This window comes from Rhinoderma darwinii, chromosome 1, assembly GCF_050947455.1.
Source record: "Rhinoderma darwinii isolate aRhiDar2 chromosome 1, aRhiDar2.hap1, whole genome shotgun sequence".
NCBI lineage: Eukaryota > Metazoa > Chordata > Amphibia > Anura > Rhinodermatidae > Rhinoderma > Rhinoderma darwinii.
Genome location: NC_134687.1, coordinates 6,152,829 through 6,178,866, shown reverse-complemented (window position 1 = coordinate 6,178,866; position 26,038 = coordinate 6,152,829). Strand labels below are relative to the sequence as shown.

The following is a 26,038-nucleotide window of genomic DNA, read 5'->3' as shown; positions in this document are numbered from 1 at the left end:
ATATAGTAACTGTATAGCGGTATTATTGCTTGTATTGTTCTTTGTGGCAGATATACTGTATATGGTCACTTTATAGCGGTATTATTGCTTGTATTGGTCTTTGTGGAAGATATACTGTATGTGGTTACTTTATAGCGGTATTATTGCTTGTATTGGTCTTGTGATAGATAAACTTTATATGGTCACTGTAAGGTGATATTATTGCTTGTATTGGTCTTTGTGGCAGATATACTGTATATAGTAACTGTATAGTGGTATTATTGCTTGTATTGGTCTTTGTGGTAGATATACTGTATATGGTCACTGTGTGGTGATATTATTACTTGTATTGGTCTTTGTGGTAGATATACTGTATATAGTCAATGTATAGTGGTATTATTGCTTGTTTTGGTCTTTGTGGTAGATATACTGTGTATGGTCACTGTATGGTGGCATTATTGATTGTATTAGTCTTTGAGGTAGATATACTGTATATGGTCACTGTATGGTAGTAATATTGCTTGTATTGGTCTTTGTGGTAGATATACTGTATATGGTCACTGTATGGTGGTATTATTGTTTGGATTGGTCTTTGTGGTAGATATACTGCATATGGGCACTGTATGGTGGTATTATTACTTGTATTGGTCTTTGTGGTAGATATACTGTATATGGTCACTTTATAGCGGTATTATTGCTTGTATTGTTCTTTGTGGAAGATATACTGTATATGGTCACTTTATAGCGGTATTATTGCTTGTATTGGTCTTGTGATAGATATACTGTATATGGTCACTGTAAGGTGATATTATTGCTTGTATTGGTCTTTGTGGTAGATATACTGTATATGGTCACTGTATGGTGGTATTATTGTTTGGATTGGTCTTTGTGGTAGATATACTGCATATGGGCACTGTATGGTGGTATTATTACTTGTAATTGGTCTTTGTGGTAGATATACTGTATATGGTCACTTTATAGCGGTATTATTGCTTGTATTGGTCTTGTGATAGATAAACTTTATATGGTCACTGTGTGGTGATATTATTACTTGTATTGGTCTTTGTGGTAGATATACTGTATATGGTCACTGTATAGTGATATTATTGCTTGTATTGGTCTTGTGGTAGATATACTGTATATGGTCACTGTAAGGTGATATTATTACTTGTATTGGTCTTTGTGGTAGATATACTGCATATGGTCACTGTATAGTGATATTATTGCTTGTATTGTCTTTGTGGTAGATATACTGCATATGGTCACTGTATGGTGGTATTATTGCTTGTATTGGTCTTGTGGTAGATATACTGTATATGGTCACTGTAAGGTGATATTATTGCTTGTTTTGGTCTTTGTGGTAGATATACTGTATATGGTCACTGTATGGTGGTAATATTGTTTGTATTGGTCTTTGTGGTAGATATACTGTATATGGTCACTTTATAGCGGTATTATTGCTTGTATTGGTCTTTGTGGAAGATATACTGTATGTGGTTACTTTATAGCGGTATTATTGCTTGTATTGGTCTTGTGATAGATAAACTTTATATGGTCACTGTAAGGTGATATTATTGCTTGTATTGGTCTTTGTGGCAGATATACTGTATATAGTAACTGTATAGCGGTATTATTGCTTGTATTGTTCTTTGTGGAAGATATACTGTATATGGTCACTTTATAGCGGTATTATTGCTTGTATTGGTCTTTGTGGAAGATATACTGTATGTGGTTACTTTATAGCGGTATTATTGCTTGTATTGGTCTTGTGATAGATAAACTTTATATGGTCACTGTAAGGTGATATTATTGCTTGTATTGGTCTTTGTGGCAGATATACTGTATATAGTAACTGTATAGTGGTATTATTGCTTGTATTGGTCTTTGTGGTAGATATACTGTATATGGTCACTGTGTGGTGATATTATTACTTGTATTGGTCTTTGTGGTAGATATACTGTATATAGTCAATGTATAGTGGTATTATTGCTTGTTTTGGTCTTTGTGGTAGATATACTGTGTATGGTCACTGTATGGTGGCATTATTGATTGTATTAGTCTTTGAGGTAGATATACTGTATATGGTCACTGTATGGTGGTATTATTGTTTGGATTGGTCTTTGTGGTAGATATACTGCATATGGGCACTGTATGGTGGTATTATTACTTGTATTGGTCTTTGTGGTAGATATACTGTATATGGTCACTGTATGGTGGTATTATTGTTTGGATTGGTCTTTGTGGTAGATATACTGCATATGGGCACTGTATGGTGGTATTATTACTTGTATTGGTCTTTGTGGTAGATATACTGTATATGGTCACTTTATAGCGGTATTATTGCTTGTATTGTTCTTTGTGGAAGATATACTGTATATGGTCACTTTATAGCGGTATTATTGCTTGTATTGGTCTTGTGATAGATATACTGTATATGGTCACTGTAAGGTGATATTATTGCTTGTATTGGTCTTTGTGGTAGATATACTGTATATGGTCACTGTATGGTGGTATTATTGTTTGGATTGGTCTTTGTGGTAGATATACTGCATATGGGCACTGTATGGTGGTATTATTACTTGTAATTGGTCTTTGTGGTAGATATACTGTATATGGTCACTTTATAGCGGTATTATTGCTTGTATTGGTCTTGTGATAGATAAACTTTATATGGTCACTGTAAGGTGATATTATTGCTTGTATTGGTCTTTGTGGTAGATATACTGTATATGGTCACTGTGTGGTGATATTATTACTTGTATTGGTCTTTGTGGTAGATATACTGTATATAGTAACTGTATAGTGGTATTATTGCTTGTATTGGTCTTTGTGGCAGATATACTGTATATAGTAACTGTATAGTGGTATTATTGCTTGTATTGGTCTTTGTGGCAGATATACTGTATATGGTCACTTTATAGCTGTATTATTGCTTGTATTGGTCTTGTGATAGATAAACTTTATATGGTCACTGTGTGGTGATATTATTACTTGTATTGGTCTTTGTGGTAGATATACTGTATATAGTAACTGTATAGTGGTATTATTGCTTGTATTGGTCTTTGTGGCAGATATACTGTATATAGTAACTGTATAGTGGTATTATTGCTTGTATTGGTCTTTGTGGCAGATATACTGTATATGGTCACTTTATAGCTGTATTATTGCTTGTATTGGTCTTGTGATAGATAAACTTTATATGGTCACTGTAAGGTGATATTATTGCTTGTATTGGTCTTTGTGGTAGATATACTGTATATGGTCACTGTGTGGTGATATTATTACTTGTATTGGTCTTTGTGGTAGATATACTGTATATAGTCAATGTATAGTGGTATTATTGCTTGTTTTGGTCTTTGTGGTAGATATACTGTGTATGGTCACTGTATGGTGGCATTATTGATTGTATTAGTCTTTGAGGTAGATATACTGTATATGGTCACTGTATGGTGGTATTATTGCTTGTATTGTCTTTGTGGTAGATATACTGTATATGGTCACTGTATAGTGATATTATTGCTTGTATTGGTCTTTGTGGTAGATATACTGTATATGGTCACTGTATGGTAGTAATATTGCTTGTATTGGTCTTTGTGGTAGATATACTGTATAAAGTCACTGTATAGTGGTATTATTGCTTGTATTGGTCTTTGTGGTAGATATACTGTATATGGTCACTGTATGGTGGTATTATTGCTTGTATTGGTCTTGTGGTAGATATAGCGGTATATGGTCACTGTAAGGTGATATTATTGCTTGTATTGGTCTTTGTGGTGTATATTTACTATATATGGTCACTGTATGGTGGTATTATTGCTTGTATTAGTCTTTGAGGTAGATATACTGTATAAGGTCACTGTATGGTAGTAATATTGCTTGTATTGGTCTTTGTGGTAGATATACTGTATATGGTCACTTTATAGCGGTATTATTGCTTGTATTGTTCTTTGTGGAAGATATACTGTATATGGTCACTGTATGGTGGTATTATTGCTTGTATTGGTCTTTGTGGTAGATATACTGTATATGGTCACTTTAAGGTGATACTATTGCTTGTATTGGTCTTTGTGGTAGATATACTGTATATGGTCACTGTAAGGTGATATTATAGCTTGTATTGGTCTTTGTGGTGTATATTTACTGTATATGGTCACTGTATGGTGGTATTATTGCTTGTATTTGCTTTGTGGTAGATATACTGTATATGGTCACTGTATGGTGGTATTATTGCGTGTATTGGTTTTTGTGGTAGATATACTTTATATGGTTACTGTATGGTGGTATTATTGCTTGTATTGGTCTTTGTGGTAGATATACTGTATATGGTCACTGTATAGTGGTATTATTGCGTGTACTGGTCTTTGTGGTAGATATACTGCATATGGCCACTATATGGTGGTATAATTGCTTGTATTGGTCTTGGGATAGATATACTTTATATGGTCACTGTATGGTGGTATTATTACTTGTATTGGTCTTTGTGGTAGATATACTGTATATGGTCACTTTATAGCGGTATTATTGTTTGTATTGTTCTTTGTGGAAGATATACTGTATATGGTCACTTTATAGCGTTATTATTGCTTGTATTGGTCTTGTGATAGATATACTTTATATGGTCACTGTATGGTGGTATTATTACTTGTATTGGTCTTTGTGTTAGATATACTGTATATGGTCACTTTATAGCGGTATTATTGCTTGTATAGTTCTTTGTGGAAGATATACTGTATATGGTCACTTTATAGCGGTATTATTGCTTGTATTGGTCTTGTGGTAGATATTCTGTATATGGTCACTGTATGGTGGTATTATTGCTTGTATTGTCTTTGTGGTAGATATACTTTATATAGTCACTGTATAGAGGTATTATTGCTTGTATTGGTCTTTGTGGTAGATATACTGTATATGGTTACTGTATGGTGATATTATTACTTGCATTGGTCTTTGTGGTAGATATACTGTGAATAGTCACTGTATGGTGGTATTATTGCTTGTTTTGGTCTTTGTGGTAGATATACTGTATATGGTCACTGTATGGCAGTATTATTGCTTGTATTGGTCTTTGTGGTAGATATACTGTATATGGTCACTGTAAGGTGATATTATTGCTTGTATTGGTCTTTGTGGTAGATATACTTTATATGGTCACTGTATGGTGGTATTATTGCTTGTATTGGTCTTTGTGGTAGATATACTGTATATGGTCACTTTAAGGTGATACTATTGCTTGTATTGGTCTTTGTGGTAGATGTACTGTATATGGTCACTGTATGGTGATATTACTTATATTGGTCTTTGTGGTAGATATACTGCATATGGTCACTGTTTGGTGGTATTATTGTTTGGATTGGTCTCTGTGTTAGTTGTACTGCATATGGTCACTGTATGGTGGTATTATTACTTGTATTGGTCTTTGTGGTAGATATACTTTATATGGTCACTGTATGGTGGTATTATTACTTGTATTGGTCTTTGTGGTAGATATACTTTATATGGTAACTGTTTGGTGGTATTATTACTTGTATTGGTCTTTGTGTTAGATATACTGTATATGGCCACTTTATAGCGGTATTATTGCTTGTATTGTTCTTTGTGGAAGATATACTGTATATGGTAACTTTATAGCGGTATTATTGCTTGTATTGGTCTTGTGATAGATATACTTTATATGGTCACTGTATGGTGGTATTATTACTTGTATTGTTTTTTTGTGGTAGATATACTGCATATGGTCACTGTATGGTGGTATTATTACTTGTATTGGTCTTTGTGTTAGATATACTGTATATGGTCACTTTATAGCGGTATTATTGCTTGTATTGTTCCTTGTGGAAGATATACTGTATATGGTCACTTTATAGCGGTATTATTGCTTGTATTGTTCCTTGTGGAAGATATAGTGTATATGGTCACTTTATAGTGGTATTATTGCTTGTATTGGTCTTGTGGCAGATATACTGTATATGCTCACTGTAAGGTGATATTATTGCTTGTATTGGTCTTTGTGGTGTATATTTATTGTATATGGTCACTGTATGGTGGTATTATTGCTTGTATTGTCTTTGTGGTAGATATACTGTATATGGTCACTGTATAGTGATATTATTGCTTGTATTGTCTTTGTGGTAGATATACTGTATATGGTCACTGTATAGTGATATTATTGCTTGTATTGTCTTTGTGGTAGATATAATGTATATGGTCACTGTAAGGTGATATTATTGCTTGTATTGGTCTTTGTGATAGATATACTATATATGGTCACTGTATGGTGATATTACTTATGATGGTCTTTGAGGTAGATATACTGTATATGGTCACTTTATAGCGGTATTATTGCTTGTATTGGTCTTGTGGTAGTTATACTGTATATGGTCACTGTAAGGTGATATTATTGCTTGTATTGGTCTTTGTGGTGTATATTTACTGTATATGGTCACTGTATGGTGGTTGTATTGCTTGTATTGTCTTTGTGGTATATATAGTGTATACGGTCACTGTATAGTGATATTATTGCTTGTATTGTCTTTGTGGTAGATATAATGTATATGGTCACTGTAAGGTGATATTATTGCTTGTATTGGTCTTTGTGGTAGATATACTGTGTATGGTCACTGTATGGTGGTATTATTGCTTGTATTGGTCTTTGTGGAAGACATACAGTATATGGTCACTGTAAGGTGATATTATTGCTTGTATTGGTCTTTGTGATAGATATACTTTATATGGTCACTGTATGGTGATATTACTTATATTGGTCTTTGTGATAGATATACTTTATATGGTAACTGTTTGGTGGTATTATTAATTGTATTGGTCTTTGTGGTAGATATACTGTATATGGTCACTGTAACGTGATATTATTGCTTGTATTGGTCTTTGTGTTAGATATACTGTATATGGTCACTTTATAGCGGTATTATTGCTTGTATTGTTCTTTGTGGAAGATATACTGTATATGGTCACTTTATAGCAGTATTATTGCTTGTATTGGTCTTGTGATAGATATACTTTATATGGTCACTGTATGGTGGTATTATTACTTATATTGGTCTTTGTGGTAGATATACTGTATATGGTCACTGTATGGTGGTATTGTTACTTGTTTTGGTCTTTGTGTTAGATATGCTGTATATGGTCACTTTATAGCGGTATTATTGATAGTATTGTTCCTTGTGGAAGATATACTGTATATGGTACTTTATAGCAGTATTATTGCTTGTATTGGTCTTGTGGCAGATATACTATATATGCTCACTGTAAGGTGATATTATTGCTTGTATTGGTCTTTGTGGTGTATATTTACTGTATTTGGTCACTGTATGGTGGTATTATTGCTTATATTGTCTTTATGGTAGATATACTGTATATGGTCACTGTATAGTGATATTATTGCTTGTATTGTCTTTGTGGTAGATATACTGTATATGGTCACTGTATGGTGATATTATTGCTTGTATTGTCTTTGTGGTAGATAAACTGTATATGGTCACTGTATGGTGATATTATTGCTTGTATTGGTCTTTGTGGTAGATATACTGTATATGGTCACTGTAAGGTGATATTATTGCTTGTATTGGTCTTTGTGGTAGATATACTGTATATGGTCACTGTATAGTGATATTATTGCTTGTATTGTCTTTGTGGTAGATATACTGTATATGGTCACTGTAAGGTGATAATATTGCTTGTATTGGTCTTTGTAGAAGATATACAGTATATGGTCACTGTAAGGTGATATTATTGCTTGTATTGGTCTTTGTGATAGATATACTGTATATGGTCACTGTATGGTGATTAAACTTATAATGGTCTTTGTGGTAGATATACTGCATATCGTCACTGTGTGGTGGTATAATTACTTGTATTGGTCTTTGTGGTAGATATACTGTATATGGTCACTTTATAGCGGTATTATTACTTGTATTGTTCTTTGTGGAAGATATACGGTATATGGTCACTTTATAGCGGTATTATTGCTTCTATAGGTCTTGTGGTAGATATACTGTATATGGTCACTGTAAGGTGATATTATTGCTTGTATTGGTCTTTGCGGTGTATATTAACTGTATATGGTCACTTTATAGCGGTATTATTGCTTGTATTGTTCTTTGTGGTAGATATACTGTGTATGGTCACTGTATGGTGGTATTATTGCTTGTATTGATCTTTGTGGTAGATATAATGTATATGGTCACTGTAAGGTGATATTATTGCTTGTATTAATCTTTGTGGTAGATATACTGTGTATGGTCACTGTATGGTGGTATTATTGCTTGTATTGGTCTTTGTGGAATATATACAGTATATGGTCACTGTAAGGTGATATTATTGCTTGTATTGGTCTTTGTGATAGATATACTTTATATGGTCACTGTCTGGAGATATTACTTATATTGATCTTTGTAAAAGATATACTGCATATGGTCACTGTATGGTGGTATTATTACTTGTATTGGTCTTTGTGGTAGATATACTTTATATGGTAACTGTATGGTGGTATTATTACTTGTATTGGTCTTTGTGGTAGATATACTGTATATGGTCACTTTATAGCGGTATTATTGCTTGTATTGGTCTTGTGATAGATATACTTTATATGGTCACTGTATGGTGGTATAATTACTTATATTGGTCTTTGTGGTAGATATACTGCATATGGTCACTGTATAGTGGTATTATTACTTGTATTGGTCTTTGTGTTAGATATACTGTATATGGTCACTTTATAGCGGTATTATTGCTAGTGTTGTTCCTTGTGGAAGATATACTGTATATGGTTACTTTATAGCGGTATTATTGCTTGTATTGGTCTTGTGGCAGATATACTGTATATGCTCACTGTAAGGTGATATTATTGCTTGTATTGGTTTTTGTGGTGTATATTTACTGTATTTGGTCACTGTATGGTGGTATTATTGCTTATATTGTCTTTATGGTAGATATACTGTATATGGTCACTGTATAGTGATATTATTGCTTGTATTGTCTTTGTGGTAGATAAACTGTATATGGTCACTGTATGGTGATATTATTGCTTGTAATGGTCTTTGTGGTAGATATACTGTATATGGTCACTGTAAGGTGATATTATTGCTTGTATTGGTCTTTGTGGTAGATATACTGTATATGGTCACTGTAAGGTGATATTATTGCTTGTATTGGTCTTTGTGGAAGATATACTGTATATGGTCACTGTATGGTGATTAAACTTATAATGCTCTTTGTGGTAGATAAACTGCATATCGTCACTGTGTGGTGGTATAATTACTTGTATTGGTCTTTGTGGTAGATGGTCACTTTATAGCGGTATTATTGCTTGTATTGTTCTTTGTGGCAGATATACTGTATATGGTCACTTTATAGCGGTATTATTGCTTGTATTGGTCTTGGGATAGATATACTTTATATGGTCACTGTATGGTGGTATTATTACTTGTATTGTTCTTTGTGGAAGATATACTGCATATGGTCACTGTATGGTGGTATTATTACTTGTATTGGTCTTTGTGGTAGATATACTGTATATGGTCACTGTAAGGTGATATTATTGCTTGTATTGGTCTTTGTGTTAGATATACTGTGTATGGTCACTGTATAGTGGTAGTATTGCTTGTATTAGTCTTTGAGGTAGATATACTGTACATGGTCACTTTATAGCGGTATTATTGCTTGTATTGTTCTTTGTGGAAGATATACTGTATATGGTCACTGTAAGGTGGTATTATTACTTGTATTGGTCTTTGTGGAAGATATACTGTATATGGTCACTTTATAGCGGTATTATTGCTTGTATTGGTCTTGTGGTAGATATACTGTATATGGTCACTGTAAGATGATATTATTGCTTGTATTGGTCTTTGTGGTAGATATACTGTATATGGTCACTTTATAGCGGTATTATTGCTTCTATAGGTCTTGTGGTAAATATACTGTATATGGTCACTGTAAGGTGATATTATTGCTTGTATTGGTCTTTGCGGTGTATATTAACTGTATATGGTCACTGTATGGTGGTATTATTGCCTGTATTGATCTTTGTGGTAGATATACTGTGTATGGTCACTGTATTGTGGTATTATTGCTTTTTATTAGTCTTTGAGGTAGATATACTGTATATGGTCACTTTATAGCGGTATTATTGCTTGTATTGTTCTTTGTGGAAGATATACTGTATATGGTCACTTTATAGCGGTATTATTGCTTGTATTGGTCTTGTGGTAGATATACTGTATATGGTCACTGTAAGGTGATATTATTGCTTGTATTGGTCTTTGTGGCAGATATACTGTATATGGTCACTTTATAGCGGTATTATTGCTTGTATTGTTCTTTGTGGAAGATATACTGTATATGGTCACTTTATAGCGGTATTATTGCTTGTATTGGTCTTGTGGTAGATATACTGTGTATGGTCACTGTAAGGTGGTATTATTACTTGTATTGTTCTTTGTGGAAGATATACTGTATATGGTCACTTTATAGCGGTATTATTGCTTGTATTGGTCTTGTGGTAGATATACTGTATATGGTCACTGTAAGGTGATTTTATTGCTTGTATTGGTCTTTGTGGTGTATATTTACTGTATATGGTCACTGTATGGTGGTATTATTGCTTGTATTGGTCTTTGTGGTAGATATACTGTATATTGTCACTGTATGGTGATATTATTACTTGTATTGGTCCAAGTGGTAGATAGACTGTGTATGGTCACTGTATGGTAGTAATATTGCTTGTATTGGTCCAAGTGGTAGATATACTGTATATGGTCACTTTATAGCGGTATTATTGCTTGTATTGTTCTTTGTGGAAGATATACTGTATATGGTCACTTTATAGCGGTATTATTGCTTGTATTGGTCTTGTGGTAGATATACTGTATATGGTCACTGTATGGTGGTATTATTGCTTGTATTGTCTTTGTGGTAGATATACTGTATATGGTCACTGTATAGTGATATTATTGCTTGTATTGTCTTTGTGGTAAATATAATGTATATGGTCACTGTTTGGTGATATTATTGCTTGTATTGGTCTTTGTGGTAAATATACTGTATATGGTCACTGTAAGGTGATATTATTGCTTGTATTGGTCTTTGTGGTAGATATACTGCATATGGTCACTGTAAGGTGATATTATTGCTTGTATTGGTCTTTGTGGTAAATATAATGTATATGGTCACTGTAAGGTGATATTATTGCTTGTATTGGTCTTTGTGGTAGATATACTGTATATGGTCACTGTATAGTGGTATTATTCCGTGTATTGGTCTTTGTGGTAGATATACTGTATATGGTCACTGTATGTTGATATTACTTATATTGGTCTTTGTAGTAGATATACTGCATATGGTCACTGTATGGTGGTATTATTACTTGTATTGGTCTTTGTGGTAGATATACTGTATATGGTCACTTTATAGCGGTATTATTGCTTGTATTGGTCTTGTGGAAGATATTCTGTATATGGTCACTTTATAGCGGTATTATTGCTTGTATTGGTCTTGTGATAGATATACTTTATATGGTCACTGTAAGGTGATATTATTGCTTGTATTGGTCTTTGTGGTGTATATTTACTGTATATTGTCACTGTATGGTGGTATTATTGCTTGTATTATCTTTGTGGTAGATATACTGTATATGGTCACGGTAAGGTGATATTATTGCTTGTATTGGTCTTTGTGGTAGATATACTGTATATGGTCACTGTATAGTGATATGATTGTATGTATTGGTCTTTGTGGTAGATATACTGTATATTGTCACTGTATGGTGATATTACTTATATTGGTCTTTGTGGTAGATATACTGCATATGGTCACTGTATGGTGGTATTATTGTTTGGATTGGTCTTTGTGGTAGATATACTTTATATGGTCACTGTATGGTGGTATTATTACTTGTATTGGTCTTTGTGGTAGATATACTTTATATGGTCACTGTGTGGTGGTATTATTACTTTTATTGGTCTTTGTGGTAGATATACTGTATATGGTCACTTTATAGCGGTATCATTGCTTGTATTGGTCTTTGTGGTAGATATACTGTATATGGTCACTGTATGGTGGTATTATTGCTTGTATTGGTCTTTGTGGTAGATATATTGTATATGGTCACTGTATGGTGGTATTATTGTTTGTATTGGTCTTGTGATAGATATACTTCATATGGTCACTGAAGGTGATATTATTACTTGTATTGGTCTTTGTGGTAGATATACTGTGTATGGTCACTGTATGGTGGTATTATTGCTTGTATTGTTCTTTGTGGAAGATACACTGTATATGGTCACTTTATAGCGGTTTTATTGCTTGTATTGTTCTTTGTGGAAGATACACTTTATATGGTCACTTTATAGCGGTATTATTGCTGGTATTGGTCTTGTGATAGATATACTTTATATGGTCACTGTAAGGTGATTGTATTGCTTGTATTGGTCTTTGTGGTAAATATACTGTATACGGTCACTGTAAGGTGATTTTATTGCTTGTATTGGTCTTTGTGGTAGATATACTGTATATGGTCACTGTATGATGGTATTATTGCTTGTATTGGTCTTTGTGGTAGATATACTGTGTATGGTCACTGTATGGTGGTATTATTGCTTGTATTGGTCTTTGTGGTAGATATACTGTATATAGTCACTGTATAGTGGTATTATTGCTTGTATTGGTCTTTGTGGTAGAAATGCTGTATATGGTCACTGTAAGGTGATATTATTGCTTGTATTGTCTTTGTGGTAGATATACTGTATATGGTCACTGTATAGTGATATTATTGCTTGTATTGTCTTTGTGGTAGATATAATGTATATGGTCACTGCAAGGTGATATTTAGAGATGAGCGATCTTATGAAACTTTCGGTTCGGCTGGTTCGCCAAATTTCATGAAAAAGTTCGATTCGGACCGAACTAGTTCTGACCGAACCTGTAATACAAGAAATCCCCTAAAATTCGTGTATAACACTGTTTAAAAGTCCTAGAAGCCCTGTATAACACTCTTAGGTCACCCATGAGTGTATTCAAGTACTTTTGAGCTGTCTTTAAGGCCAAGTTAGTGTCAAAGTTACCCCAACATGTATGGCTATAGGAAAACGGATGGGACATGGTGATAACTAACAGAAACCACTGCACTTGTGCATGTTGTATGCTTAATGCATTGTTAAAAAAGGTACAAAAAGTAACCATTTTTGGCGGCAGATGCCTGCCAGGGTTCATACATATAAGGTCGTAAAAGAAGAAGCAATGGCTTTTGACAAGCCCTCAAAAAATGTACCCTTTATGGTGGCAGATGCCTGCCGGGGTTCATCCATACATGGATGTAAAAGCAACAAGCAATGGCTTTTCACAAGCCCTCCAAAAATTTACCCTTTTTATTGGCAGATGCCTGCCGGGGTTCATCCATACATGGATGTAATGTAAAAGCAACAAGCAATGGCTTTTCACAAGCCCTCGAAAAATTTACCCTATTTATTGACAGATGCCTCCCGGGGTTCATCCATACATGGATGTAAAAGCAACAAGCAATGGCTTTTCACAAGCCCTCCAAAAATTTACCCTTTTTATTGGCAGATGCCTGCCGGGGTTCATCCATACATGGATGTAATGTAAAAGCAACAAGCAATGGCTTTTCACAAGCCCTCCAGGCCTGCTTTTAGCAGACGGCAGTGGAGGTGTATTGGTGGTAGTAGAGGTAGGCAACAGACAGCAAGGGTGGTGGTAGTAGCAGTAGCAACACATTAAAAGAAACTGGACAGTCACAGGACAAAGCCCTGTGGTGGGGCAGGCCTGCTTGTAGCAGATGGCACTGGGGGTGGATTGGTGGTGGTTGACTGGTAGTAGTGGTGGTGGTGGACTACTGACAGCACGGGTGGTGGTGGTAGTAGTAGATGCATCAACAGCACAGCAGCACATTAAAAAAGAGCGGACAGGACAAAGCCCTGTGGTTGTTTTTCTGAGACTTGTCAGAGGTACTGCGAATGGTGCTGTGCTGTGTATGAGGACCGGCGTCGGTTACTAGGCAGACACAGACAATCAAGATCAAGGCAAGGCTTCCTTTGGAACAAAACATGTGGAAAATAAACTGTGGCAGAATTTTACAATCCCCAAGATAAAAAGAGGACATTAAAAAAAGACTGTGGTGGGGCAGGCCTGCATGTAGCAGACGGCAGTGGAGGTGTATTTGTGGTAGTAGAGGTAGCCAACGGACAGCAAGGGTGGTGGTAGTAGTAGTAGTAGTAGCAGCAGCAGCACATTAAAAGAGACTGGACAGTCACAGGACAAAGCCCTGTGGTGGGGCAGCCCTCAGGCCTGCTTGTAGCAGACGGCAGTGGAGGTGTATTGGTGGTAGTAGAGGTAGCCAACGGACATCAAGGGTGGTAGTAGTAGTAATAGTAGTAGCAGCACATTAAAAGAGACTGGACAGTCACAGGACAAAGCCCTGTGGTGGGGCTTGCCTCAGGCCTACTTGTAGCAGACCACAGTGGAGGTGTATTGGTGGTAGTAGAGGTAGCCAACGGACAGCAAGGGTGGTAGTAGTAGTAGCAGCACATTAAAAGACACTGGACAGTCACAGGACAAAGCCCTGTGGTGGGGCAGGCCTGCATGTAGCAGACGGCACTGGGGTGGATTGGTGGTGGTTGCTACTGACAGCACGGGTGGTGGTGGTAGTAGTAGCTGCATCAACAGCACATCAGCACATTAAAAAAGAGTGGACATGTGGTTGTTTTTCTGAGACTTGTCAGAGGTACTGCGGATGGTGCTGTGCTGTGTATGAGCACCGGCGTCGGTTACTAGGCAGACACAGACAACATGGAAGATCAAGCCAAAGCTTCCTTTGGAACAAAACATGTGGAAAATAAACTGTGGCAGAATTTTACAATCCCCAAGATAAAAATAGGACATTAAAAAAAGACTGTGGTGGGGCAGGCATGCTTGTAGCAGACGACAGTGGAGGTGTATTGGTGGTAGTAGAGGTAGCCAACGGACAGCACGGGTGGTGGTAGTAGTAGTAGTAGTAGCAGCACATTAAAAGAGACTGGACAGTCCCAGGACAAAGCCCTGTGGTGGGGCAGGCCTCAGGCCTGCTTGTAGCAGACGGAAGTGGAGGTGTATTGGTGGTAGCAGAGGTAGCCAACAGAGAGCACGGGTGGTGGTAGTAGTAGTAGTAGCAGCACATTAAAACAGACTGGACAGTCACAGGACAAAGCCCTGTGGTGGGGCTGGCCTTAGGCCTGCTTGTAGCAGACGGCAGTGGAGGTGTATTGGTGGTAGTAGAGGTAGCCAACAGACAGCACGGGTGGTGGTAGTAGTAGTAGTAGCAGCACATTAAAAGAGACTGGACAGTCCCAGGACAAAGCCCTGTGGTGGGGCAGGCCTCAGGCCTGCTTGTAGCAGACGGCAGTGGAGGTGTATTGGTGGTAGTAGAGTTAGCCAACAGACAGCACGGGTGGTGGTAGTAGTAGTAGTAGTAACAGCACATTAAAACAGACTGGACAGTCACAGACAAAGCCCTGTGGTGGGGCAGGCCTGCTTGTAGCAGACGGCAGTGGAGGTGTATTGGTGGTAGTAGAGGTAGCCAACGGACAGCAAGGGTGGTGGCAGTAGTAGTAGCAGCACATAAAAACAGACTGGACAGTCACAGGACAAAGCCCTGTGGTGGGGCAGACCTCAGGCCTGCTTGTAGCAGACGGCAGTGGAGGTGTATTGGTGGTAGTAGAGGTAGCCAACAGACAGCACGGGTGGTGGTAGTAGTAGTAGCAGCAGCACATTAAAAGACACTGGACAGTCACAAGACAAAGCCCTGTGGTGGGGCAGGCATGCTTGTAGCAGACGGCACTGGGAGTGGATTACGTAGTAGCAGCACCAACAGCAGAACATTAAAAAAAGAGTGGACAGGACAGAATCGCGTAGTAGCAGGCGGCAGCAGCAGCAGCTGCAGCAATGTCAGATCTAATCAGTGGCATCAGGCACAGGGGTTTTAAAATCCTCACCGATCCACGCTTGATTCATTTTCAGAAACGTGAGATTTTCCAAGCTGTTGGCGGACAATGTTGTTCGCTTAGGGGTGACGAAGCCCCCTGCCGTGCTGAATACCCTCTCTGACGCTACACTGGAGGGTGGTTAAGACAGTACACCCATGGCAAACTGGGCCAGTTCTTGCCAATGATCCAATCTGCTGACCCAGAAGTCCATGGGGTCTGGGATCAGGATTTCTGACGGAGAAAGGGCACAGTCCAGGTACGAGTGCACCTGGTTGTTTAGGTGCTGGACCTGATGATGGTGAACATCCCTTTGGTGACTACGATGTGTGTCAGGTCGGGGTATTGGACGTAAAAATGTTGTCATCATATTTTCCAAACTGAATTGGCTTCTGCTGCTGACGCTGCCGCTGCTGCCGCCTATTGCAGAGGTAGCTCTACCAGAGGCGGTGGAACGATGAGACAGTGGGGAGCGGAGAGTGGCCTCCCGGTCAGACATGCTTGCAGCAGGTGTTTGCCATTTGAAAGCCGTGACAAGGTGGCTGCATAGCTTCTCTCGATAATAAGCCAATTTTGCCTCCCTCTCGGAAGGCGCAAAAAACTCCCCCATTCTGGCTTTATGCCGAGTGTCTAAAAGTGTGGCTATCCAGTACTCATCTCTTTGCTTCATGCTAACAATACGATAGTCAGCGCGCAAGTAACGAAGCGAACAGCTCGCCATCCTAGTAATGGCGGCTAGGTATTCGCCACCTAGGCTGAGCGCACGGCATCAATTGCTTGAAGCCGGCGGAGTCGACCAGGTGGTACGGCAGCGACTGCACCACCAACAACTTAGCCAGGTGTGAATTAAGCCGCACGACAAGTGGATGACTGGGTATATATTCTTGCTTATTGGACAACGATTCCGTAATGGATAACTGACGGGACGTAGGAGGAGCACTAGATGACAGTGATGATGATGATGACAACGACATGGTGGATAAGGCCTGGCTACTACTTAGATGACAGGGACTCGGAGCAGCAGCAGCAGCGGCAGAGGGGTCTTCATTAGATGTACATGATGGTGGGGCATGTCGATTGTCCCACATGGCCTTGTGATGCCGCTCCATGTGTTTACGTAGAGCGGTAGTTCCTACATTGCTGCCCTGCCCACGCCTTACTTTCTGCTTGCAGATAAGGCACTGTGCCATGTTTTCGTTCTCCGGGAAGGTAGAGAAAAATTGCCACATGGCAGAGTACCGTAAAGAGGTAGTACTACGTCCACCACCACCACCACCACCACCACCCGAGCTTGCCCCTTTTCTGGCAGGCTTTTTTCGGGAGCCTACACCAGTAGCATCAGTGTCGCCGTCACCGGCTCCTGAGCTGACCCTACCGCTGCAACGTTTTGCAGATTGACTTCTGCCCCTACCTCGGCTTGGCTGTTTATCACTGCCAGTGCCGCCACTACTACCCTCTTCCTCTGACGCGGTCATCACCTCGTCACCTGGTTCCCACGTCCTGTCTAAAACAACATCATCATAGCCCTCCTCATCATCCCCGCCACTTCTGTCACTGTGTTGTGAATGTGATTTGACATCATGGCGGGCTCCATGCCCCCCCTCATTACTGCGTCTGCCACCACGGCTACCACCAACACCCCCACTACCACAGCTATGTGTCTCGGACACCTCTTCCACCTCCACCACCGCCGCAACACACTCCGTTGGATGACTCGCGGAAAACAAATGATCATCACTATGTTGTTCAGTATCTTCCTTCGCACCCGAAGAAATGTCTCTTAGGACTTTCAGGAAAGATGGCTTCCCGCTAGGAAGGGGGAGTGAAGACATAGATGATGGAATGGAAACGCTAGAAATACCCATATTACTACTGTCACTGTGCCAAGGAACTGTAGAGGATCTGGAATCCAACGAAACCTGGCTTGAAGCCAGATCGTCAGAGTCTTCCTGCTGAGATGACCGCGAGCCAGCCAACCAGTCCACAATGGCCGTATTGTCTAAAGTAACCCACCCACCGGAGGAGATGGACAAGTCTGGCTTGCTGATACTGCTACTTGTAATGGCAGGGGGTAGGGAGACGGACAAGTGAGCCCTAATCTACCCGCCACTCTGTCCCTGCCTACTTGCAACGACCCGCCCTAGGCGACGGGGTACAACTGGGCGGTGGTCCCTGCGCTCAGTAAGTGCACGACAAACACGACAAACATACAAAGGAACACAAGCAAGGAAAAGGGGCCGTTGCCCGCGGCAACACCGTGAGCAACCAGAGTGGTGAACGAGCCGAGTCAAGCCAGGAGTGTGCGAGGTACAAAACGAAAAGCAGAAGAGTAGTCGGTAAGCCAGGGTCTGTATGGAGCAGGATCAAAAATAGCAGGAGCTGTAGCTGGGCCAGGAAACCACAAGGAAAGAATCACAAGCACCGAGGGACAGGAAGTGCAGGCTTAAATAGACCGAGGGCGGGAGCTAGCTGAGTCTGGCCAGGTTACGATAGGCTCTCCCACTCCTAAGCCTGCCAGCCTGAATGGTGGAAGCAGGAGTCAGTCTCAGGGATGTATTCTCAGGTGCTGACTGATTAGTTCTGGGAGTTAACCCCGAAGCTGTGCCTGGCAGATCCTTTACACTACTACTATTAGCAGGCACATGGCTGCTGCTACTAGTGAAACTGGGCACATGTCTTGTGCCACAAATGCTGGTACTGGGTCTGGTACCAACAGATCCAACATTTGGACTGGAAGAAGACATGGCATGGGTGTTTTTTCCTCTACCCCGTCCTTTCACAACCTTTTTTTTACCTGACATTTCACTGCTGTGCTGGAGTGCAGCAAGTTGAATCAAAACCCCGGGGATGAGCCCCTTCTAAAAGCTTATTCACACACTGGCTTGGCAAATGGCAATGAGAATTTCTATCAGCCACTGTGCACTGACTCAGGGAATGCTGGCCCTGGGCGAACTTGTAGTATTACAAAGGCTGCCTCAGCTGCCTGTATTGCAAGTTGGATGCAACGGGGATGAGCCCCTTCTAAAAGCGTATTCACACACTGGCTTGGCAAATGGCAATGAATGAGAATTTCTAATAGCCAATGTGCACTGACTCAGGGAATGCTGGGCGACGGGCGGTGTAGTACTACAAAGGCTGCCTCAGCTGCCTGTATTGCAAGTTGGATGCAACGGGGATGAGCCCCTTCTAAAAGCGTATTCACACACTGGCTTGGCAAATGGCAATGAATGAGAATTTCTATCAGCCACTGTGCACTGACTCAGGGAATGCTGGCCCTGGGCGTTTAGTACTACAAAGGCTGCCTCAGCTGCCTGTATTGCAAGTTGGATGCAACAGGGATGAGCCCCTTCTAAAAGCTTATTCACACACTGGCTTGGCAAATGGCAATGAATGAGAATTTCTATCAGCCACGCCGCGGTGCACTCAGGGAATGCTGGGCGTTGTATTGCAAAGGCTGCCTGTATTGCAAGTTGGATTGTTATGTTAACGGGGATGAGCCCCTTCTAAAAGCTTATTCACACACTGGCTTGGCAAATGGCAATGAATGAGAATTTCTATCAGCCACTGTGCACTCAGGGAATGCTGGGCGTTGTAGTACTACAAAGGCTGCCTGTATTGCAAGTTGGATTGTTATGTTAACCCATGCAACGGGGATGAGCCCCTTATTAAAGCTTATTCACACACTGGCTTGGCAAATGGAGAATTTGTATTGCAATTTGGATGTTGATTGTTGAGAGTAGAGTAGACTCCCGCTGTAGTGTATGAGCCCCTTCGATTGCTGGATTCCTGGCTTTTAGATTCCTAAAGCTTTCCCTTACTGCACAGAGATGCTATCCCTACAGCTCCTGTCTGTAAAATGGCCGCTGAGCTCCATGCATAGATTTTTATTGCAGGCTTGAGCCCGCCCCTATGCTGCCTCCCAATTGGCTGGGAGAGCCGTTTGCAAGGCATTATGGGGTAGCCTGATGTCAGGTGATATTGTGAAATCCTCCATTTTACATCTAACATGTGGCAGGCGCCAAAATGTAGCCGGGTTCGGTCAAAATGGGTTCGGCCGAACCCGGTGAAGTTCGGATTCGCTGCAAACCGAACTTTTCCCGATGTTCGGACCGAAACCGGGTTCGGTTGTCCCGGTTCGCTCATCTCTAGTGATATTATTGTTTGTATTGGTCTTTGTGGTAGATATACTTTATATGGTTACTGTATGGTGGTATTATTGCTTGTATTGGTCTTTGTGGTAAATATACTGTATATGGTCACTGTAAGGTGATATTATTGCTTGTATTGGTCTTTGTGGTAGATATACTGTATATGGTCACTGTATGGTGGTATTATTTCTTGTATTGTCTTTGTGGTAGATATACTGTATATGGTCACTATACGGTGGTATTATTGGTTATATTGGCCCTTATATAGTGGTAGCCCACTGTTGTCCTTGACTGAAATATACAGTGGATGTCTGTCCTTTAATGTATTATGAGATGTTTCTATGCTCCACTTTTATTGTCCTTTTTATGATCATAAATATCTTATGTTACATATTTAAGGGTGTGACCAAATAATCTTGCCCGCTATTTTCTGCTGCTCACATATTTCAATCCCTTCTGGGTCTGAATTTTTATTTTTTTGGTCTGGTCTGGGGTCTGAATAAGTTAAGCGTCTGGTTTGGAGAATGTCAACATATCAGTGTTTTACTGTTTTTTATGTTATTACTAAACCTGTATGGTTGAGGAGACACTGAGCCATCTTCCTTTATGCATGGCTTGGCTTTAGTTTACAGATTTTAGGGGGGGTAATATTGTATGTGAGGTTTGTGTTTCAGGTCTGCTTTTTAGTCCCAGATCTTATAGAAAACCAAGTACATATTTCCTTCCTTCTATTCTATTCTGTCCTGGAATAGTGTAGGGTAGCATAGGAGCGATGATAGATGGACTGTCTATATCATCTGTCTGCAGTCAAGGTGTTTCACCTTGGTGTAATATAATTAGGACCAGGAGCATACACAGAAACAATAGGACCTCAAAGCAAAATTAAGAGTGTCCTTACCTCCCATCGCGAGCACTGACAAATGCATTGCTTTTTTAATTACAGTTAATGTCTGTTAGGGTATGTTCACACGAGTCAGATCTCAAATGCATTTCCATGTGGATTCCGCAGCAAAATCCACAAGAAATCCGCCTCCTATTGATTCAAAGGGAGATCCACGTCTGTACAGCCGGCGGATTTCTATCTATATATCAACGTGCGTATCCACCACACAGAAATCCGAAATAAACCTTGGATCCTCTGCCATGGATCCTGCAGTAAATACAGATCAGATTTGTGATAAAAACAGGTTAGTCTTGGTGTGTTCTTACACTTGCGATTCTGAAGCCTGGCCTACTTTGTCTGACACAGAGACAAGTGTTGGAAAAAGTGGTGTTCGGGATTATTAAATGTGGCGATAAGTTCCAACATCATAATTTTCAATGTATTTATGCCAGAAGTTAGCAGAAATACATTGCTAAACTTCCCCCAGTGAGCTCTACTTTGCCTTGACCAATCCTAAAAATGAAAGTGTGATTAAATTTGATTGGCCTCATCACCCACCCAAAAAAAACTATTATAAGGGGAATCATATATATTTTTTATTATTATTATTCTTTTAGTCTGTGCTGTAGTGGAGATATGACATATTAATTGTACTAATTAATTACTGTTGTATTATTTTGTGTCCCACAGACAGTGAAATCTGCCATAGATGTCCAGAAGATGGATGGCCTGATGAGGGGAAAGTAAAATGTGTCCCTAAAACATATGCATTTCTATCTTACGAAGAGGATGATATTGTGGTCATTTTTGTATTCACATCTGTATTATTATCTGTTGTAACCGCTATTATACTAGGAATCTTCATTTGCTACTGGGACTCTCCCATTGTGAAGGCCAATAACCGGACTGTGAGCCTTGTCCTCCTGGTCTCCATCTTGTTGAGCTTCCTCTGTATCTTCTTGTTCCTCGATCGTCCTGTGGATATAACCTGTATGCTGAGACAGACTATATTTGGGATCTTCTTCTCTATCTCTGTATCTTCTGTACTCTCCAAAACTATCACAGTCTGCATTGCTTTCAAAGCCACAAAACCTGGAAGCCTCTGGAGGAAGTTGATAGGTGTGAAAACATCTAATTATGTGATTGGGATTTGCTCCTCAGTTCAAGTTCTCATATGTGTTTCTTGGATGTCTGTTTCTCCTCCATATCAAGAGTTTGACATGACTTCTTATACGGATCAGATCTTTATTCAGTGTAACGAAGGCTCAGATATCTGGTTCTACTCTATGTTGGGTTATATGGGGTTCCTGGCAGCTGTGAGCTTTGTTCTGGCTTTCATGGTGAGGACATTACCGGACAGTTTTAATGAGGCCAAGTACATCACCTTCAGCATGCTGGTGTTCTGCAGTGTCTGGATCGCCATGATCCCGGCTTACCTCAGCACTAAGGGGAAATACATGGTGGCTATGGAGATATTTGCTATATTGGGCTCTAGTGCCGGGTTATTAGGCTGCATATTTTTACCTAAATGTTTTATAATAATAATGAAACGTGATATAAATGTCAGAAGAAACTGCTAAAAATATATATTTTTATGGTAAATATCAGTGAAAGGTCATACTAGAAAAGTAGAAATTTTTTAAAATTTATTTGTAAATTTATTTGTAAAATTGAATAACAGGAATGAACAGTAAATATATACAATGTCCTTAAATTAATACCCACCCCTCACTATTAGAAGTTCCTTTGAGAGAACTCTATCCTAAATTATTATATCAATAGTACAAACATTGAAAGAAAGAAAGATTGATGCAAAACACAATGAAGGGAGGGAATGACTCCTCATTTGAACTTGGACCGATAACATTTGACCCAATCAAAACACATTTCAATGAGAGTATATAAGAGCTGTAGGGTGTTAGCATTTTTATGAAGCATGAGGAAGACCTAGGAAGTAGTTTGAAACGCGTCCCTTTTTTTTATCATTTATTTTACTGTTTGTTGTAATTATCCACATTGTTTTAGAGAAGTAAATGCTTTATTTTACTCAACCACCTGGAAACTCAGTAATTACCTTTCTGGCACAAGCCACAAGCAACACAGGAGCGCCCCATGAAGGAGTGATTTTTTTTTCTATTTGGAATTAAATTAATATAAATCTTGTAAGATATTTTTAAATTTGTAATGTCACCTGGCAATAAACACAGACCAGTCCCAAAGCATGAGATATGCCACGCTGCTCCGGAGTTGGTAAGGTTTGGATAATGATATATAAAAGAATTAAGACCAAAAAGTTTAACCTTGGGGAGAGCATGTCGGCCTCATGATTGTAATGATAGGGGTAGGAAAACGGACAAGTGAGCCCTAATCTACCCGCCACTCTATCCCTGCCTACTTGCAACGACCCGCCCTAGGCGACGGGGTACAACTGGGCGGCGGTCCCTACGCTCAGTAAGTGCACGAGACAAACAGACAAGGGTACACAAAGCTAAGGGAAATGGGGCAGTTGCCCACGGCAACACCGTGAGCAACAAGAGAGGTGAACGAGCCGAGTCAAACCAGGAGTGTACGAGGTACCAAACGCAGAGCAGGAGAGTAGTCAGTAAGCCAGGGTCTGTATGGAGCAGGATCAAATAGTCAGAAGCTGTAGCTGGGCCAGGAAACCACACGAGAAGAATCACAAGCAAAGGAGGAACAGGAAAGGCAGGTATAAATAGACCGAGGGCGGGAGCTAGCTGAGTCTGGCCAGGCTGCGATAGGCTCTCCCACTCCTAAGCCTGCCATCCTGAGTGGAGTCAGTCTCAGAGACATAGACTCAGGTGACGACTGATTACTTATGGGCGTTAACCCCGAAGCTGTGCCTGGCAGATCCTTTACAATGATGTTTTATTTTGTCAGACCCTCCCCAGTCCACAGTGTCCACATTTAACAATACCTTCATTCTTTATTCATTAATATCTTAGCAGAACAGAGAGAACAACCAAGAAATTCAAATAAACCCTACAGGAGTAGAATTTCACATTACTAATAGATCCTATTGACTTATAAGGGGGATGTCAGGTTCATGTCACGTTTACAAGTTTTTTCTGGATGGACAGAGGTGGAACTCGAAGCTCCTGAGCTCTTATGCAAAATCTTTAACAGCCCCCCCACCTATGATTTACCATTTATAATACTGCTGTCTCCTTAGGTGGCAAAGAGACCTTTAGACCCCTCAGGCACCAGGGCTTGGGTGCGACTGCTTGTGGGCTGGTGCAGCGGGCAGTTGATAGAGCTGTATGAGGGATTGTTTTTTGCAGGGGGATTTGTTTTATTGGTACCATTTTGTGGTAATAACAACTTTCTGATCACGTTCTGATTCAGTTTTTTAAAAGGCCACATAACATAAAAGTTTATTTACTTTTTCATTTTTTTTCTAAATAGTTTATTGATCTTTATTTTAATCATGGTCCCACTATGGGGCTTCACGGTGCAATTGTTGAGCGCTTCTATAATACACTGCAATACTTCTGTATTGCAGGGAAATTTTGTCTGTCAGGCATTCTGCCTCTGGAATAGGTGTACTAAGATGGCAGACCTGTTAGATTATAAGATAAGTTATTGTGCTGAGTAGATCCTGGAATTTTTTTATCTTTTCTTTTGTTTTTTTGTTCTGTTTTTTTTTGCATAGACCTGTTAGTTTTCCAGATGGCATAGCAAACCAACACCCCCCCCCCCCTCGCATGATTACAGTACGGGACAGTTGTCCTGCAGAGAGGCAGGGACTCCTAGCATCGTATATAACTATGATGCTAGGAGCCCGGCTCCCTGCACTGTGTTCGGTCCGGGACTTGCGGCCGAAATACGTCCGTCACTTACGGACGTAATTAGTGTGTGTGCACATACCCTTAAAGGGGTTGTCCAGGCCTGGACTGTCCCCCAGCCTTGGTTTGCCTTCCCTAATACCCCATTATTAAACTTCTAACCTGTTTCTGTTTGATCTCCATCGTCACTGCTGCTCTTTCTGTTTGTTTACCTCCCTTGCTGTCTGTTTCCTGTCTTGTAACCCACCATACCCATGATCCCCTGCTGCATCTGAGGAGACAGTTGCTTCCCCCTTCCTCCAAAGCATCTCAGCTATTTGCATACTGCCACACCCCTCTATGTTCATAGGGTCCTTCCCTGCTCTAATTACAAATTACAGGCAGCAAGCTCCCTCCCTGCACACTGTCTTACACACTAATAATCATCATTATCCTTTGTGCCACCATCTATCCCTGATCTAAGTACAGGCCAGGCACTTATCTCCCTCCACCGCCCCTTTCACAGCCTGATAAATGTAAGTCTGTCCACTCCACCTATGTCAGACATCTTGGTACACACAATCCAGTCAGCACATTTTCCTCACCTGCTGCTGGATCTGTTCCAAGAGATCCTGTATTAGGCCCTGTTCACACTGAGTTTTTTGCTGGCATAAAATCCTGCCTCCAAATTCTGTCTTGAATTTTGAGGCAGATTTTTACCAGCCTGCACGCCCCTTGCCGCGTTTTTTTTTGTCCACGGCCATTGAGCGCCACAACAAAAAACGCTTTCTCTGCCTCCCATTGATGTCAATGGGAGGTCAGAGATGTAAACACCCGAAGATGGGGCATGTCGCTTCTTTTTCCCGCAGGAAAAAAAAGCCTTAGTCTCCCATTGAAATCAATAGGAGGTGTTTTCAGGCATTTTTTGGCGCGTTTTCTGATGCATTTCCGCGTCAAAACGTGTAAAACAAATGGCTGAAAATTCCTCCCATTGATTTCAATGGGAGGCGGAGGCGTTTTTTTCCAGCGAGCGGTAAAACCGGCTCGCAGGAGATAGAAGCGACATGCCCTATCTTCGGCTGTTTACTTCTCTGACCTCCCATTGACATCAATGGGAGGCAGAGAAAGCGTTTTTCGCAGGGTTTTTGCCCGTGGCGCTCAATGGCCGCGGGCAGAAAACACTGTGAAAAACGTGGCAAACGGTGTGCAGGCAGATCAAAATTTGCCACAAAATTCTAAACGGAATTTTGAGGCAGAATT

The 26,038-nt window shown here is 40.0% G+C and overlaps 1 protein-coding gene across 1 annotated transcript in view; it reads left to right on the top strand.

Moving 5' to 3' along the window:
- Window positions 1-23,819, top strand: part of LOC142665310 (vomeronasal type-2 receptor 26-like) — a 28,220-nt gene extending 4,401 nt beyond the window's left edge. The window contains exons 3-4 of the mRNA XM_075844987.1: window positions 21,687-22,558; window positions 23,787-23,819. Of these exons, the coding sequence (XP_075701102.1) occupies window positions 21,687-22,558; window positions 23,787-23,819 (905 nt within the window). The remainder of the gene's footprint in view (window positions 1-21,686; window positions 22,559-23,786) is intronic.
- Window positions 23,820-26,038: the final 2,219 nt, after the last annotated feature.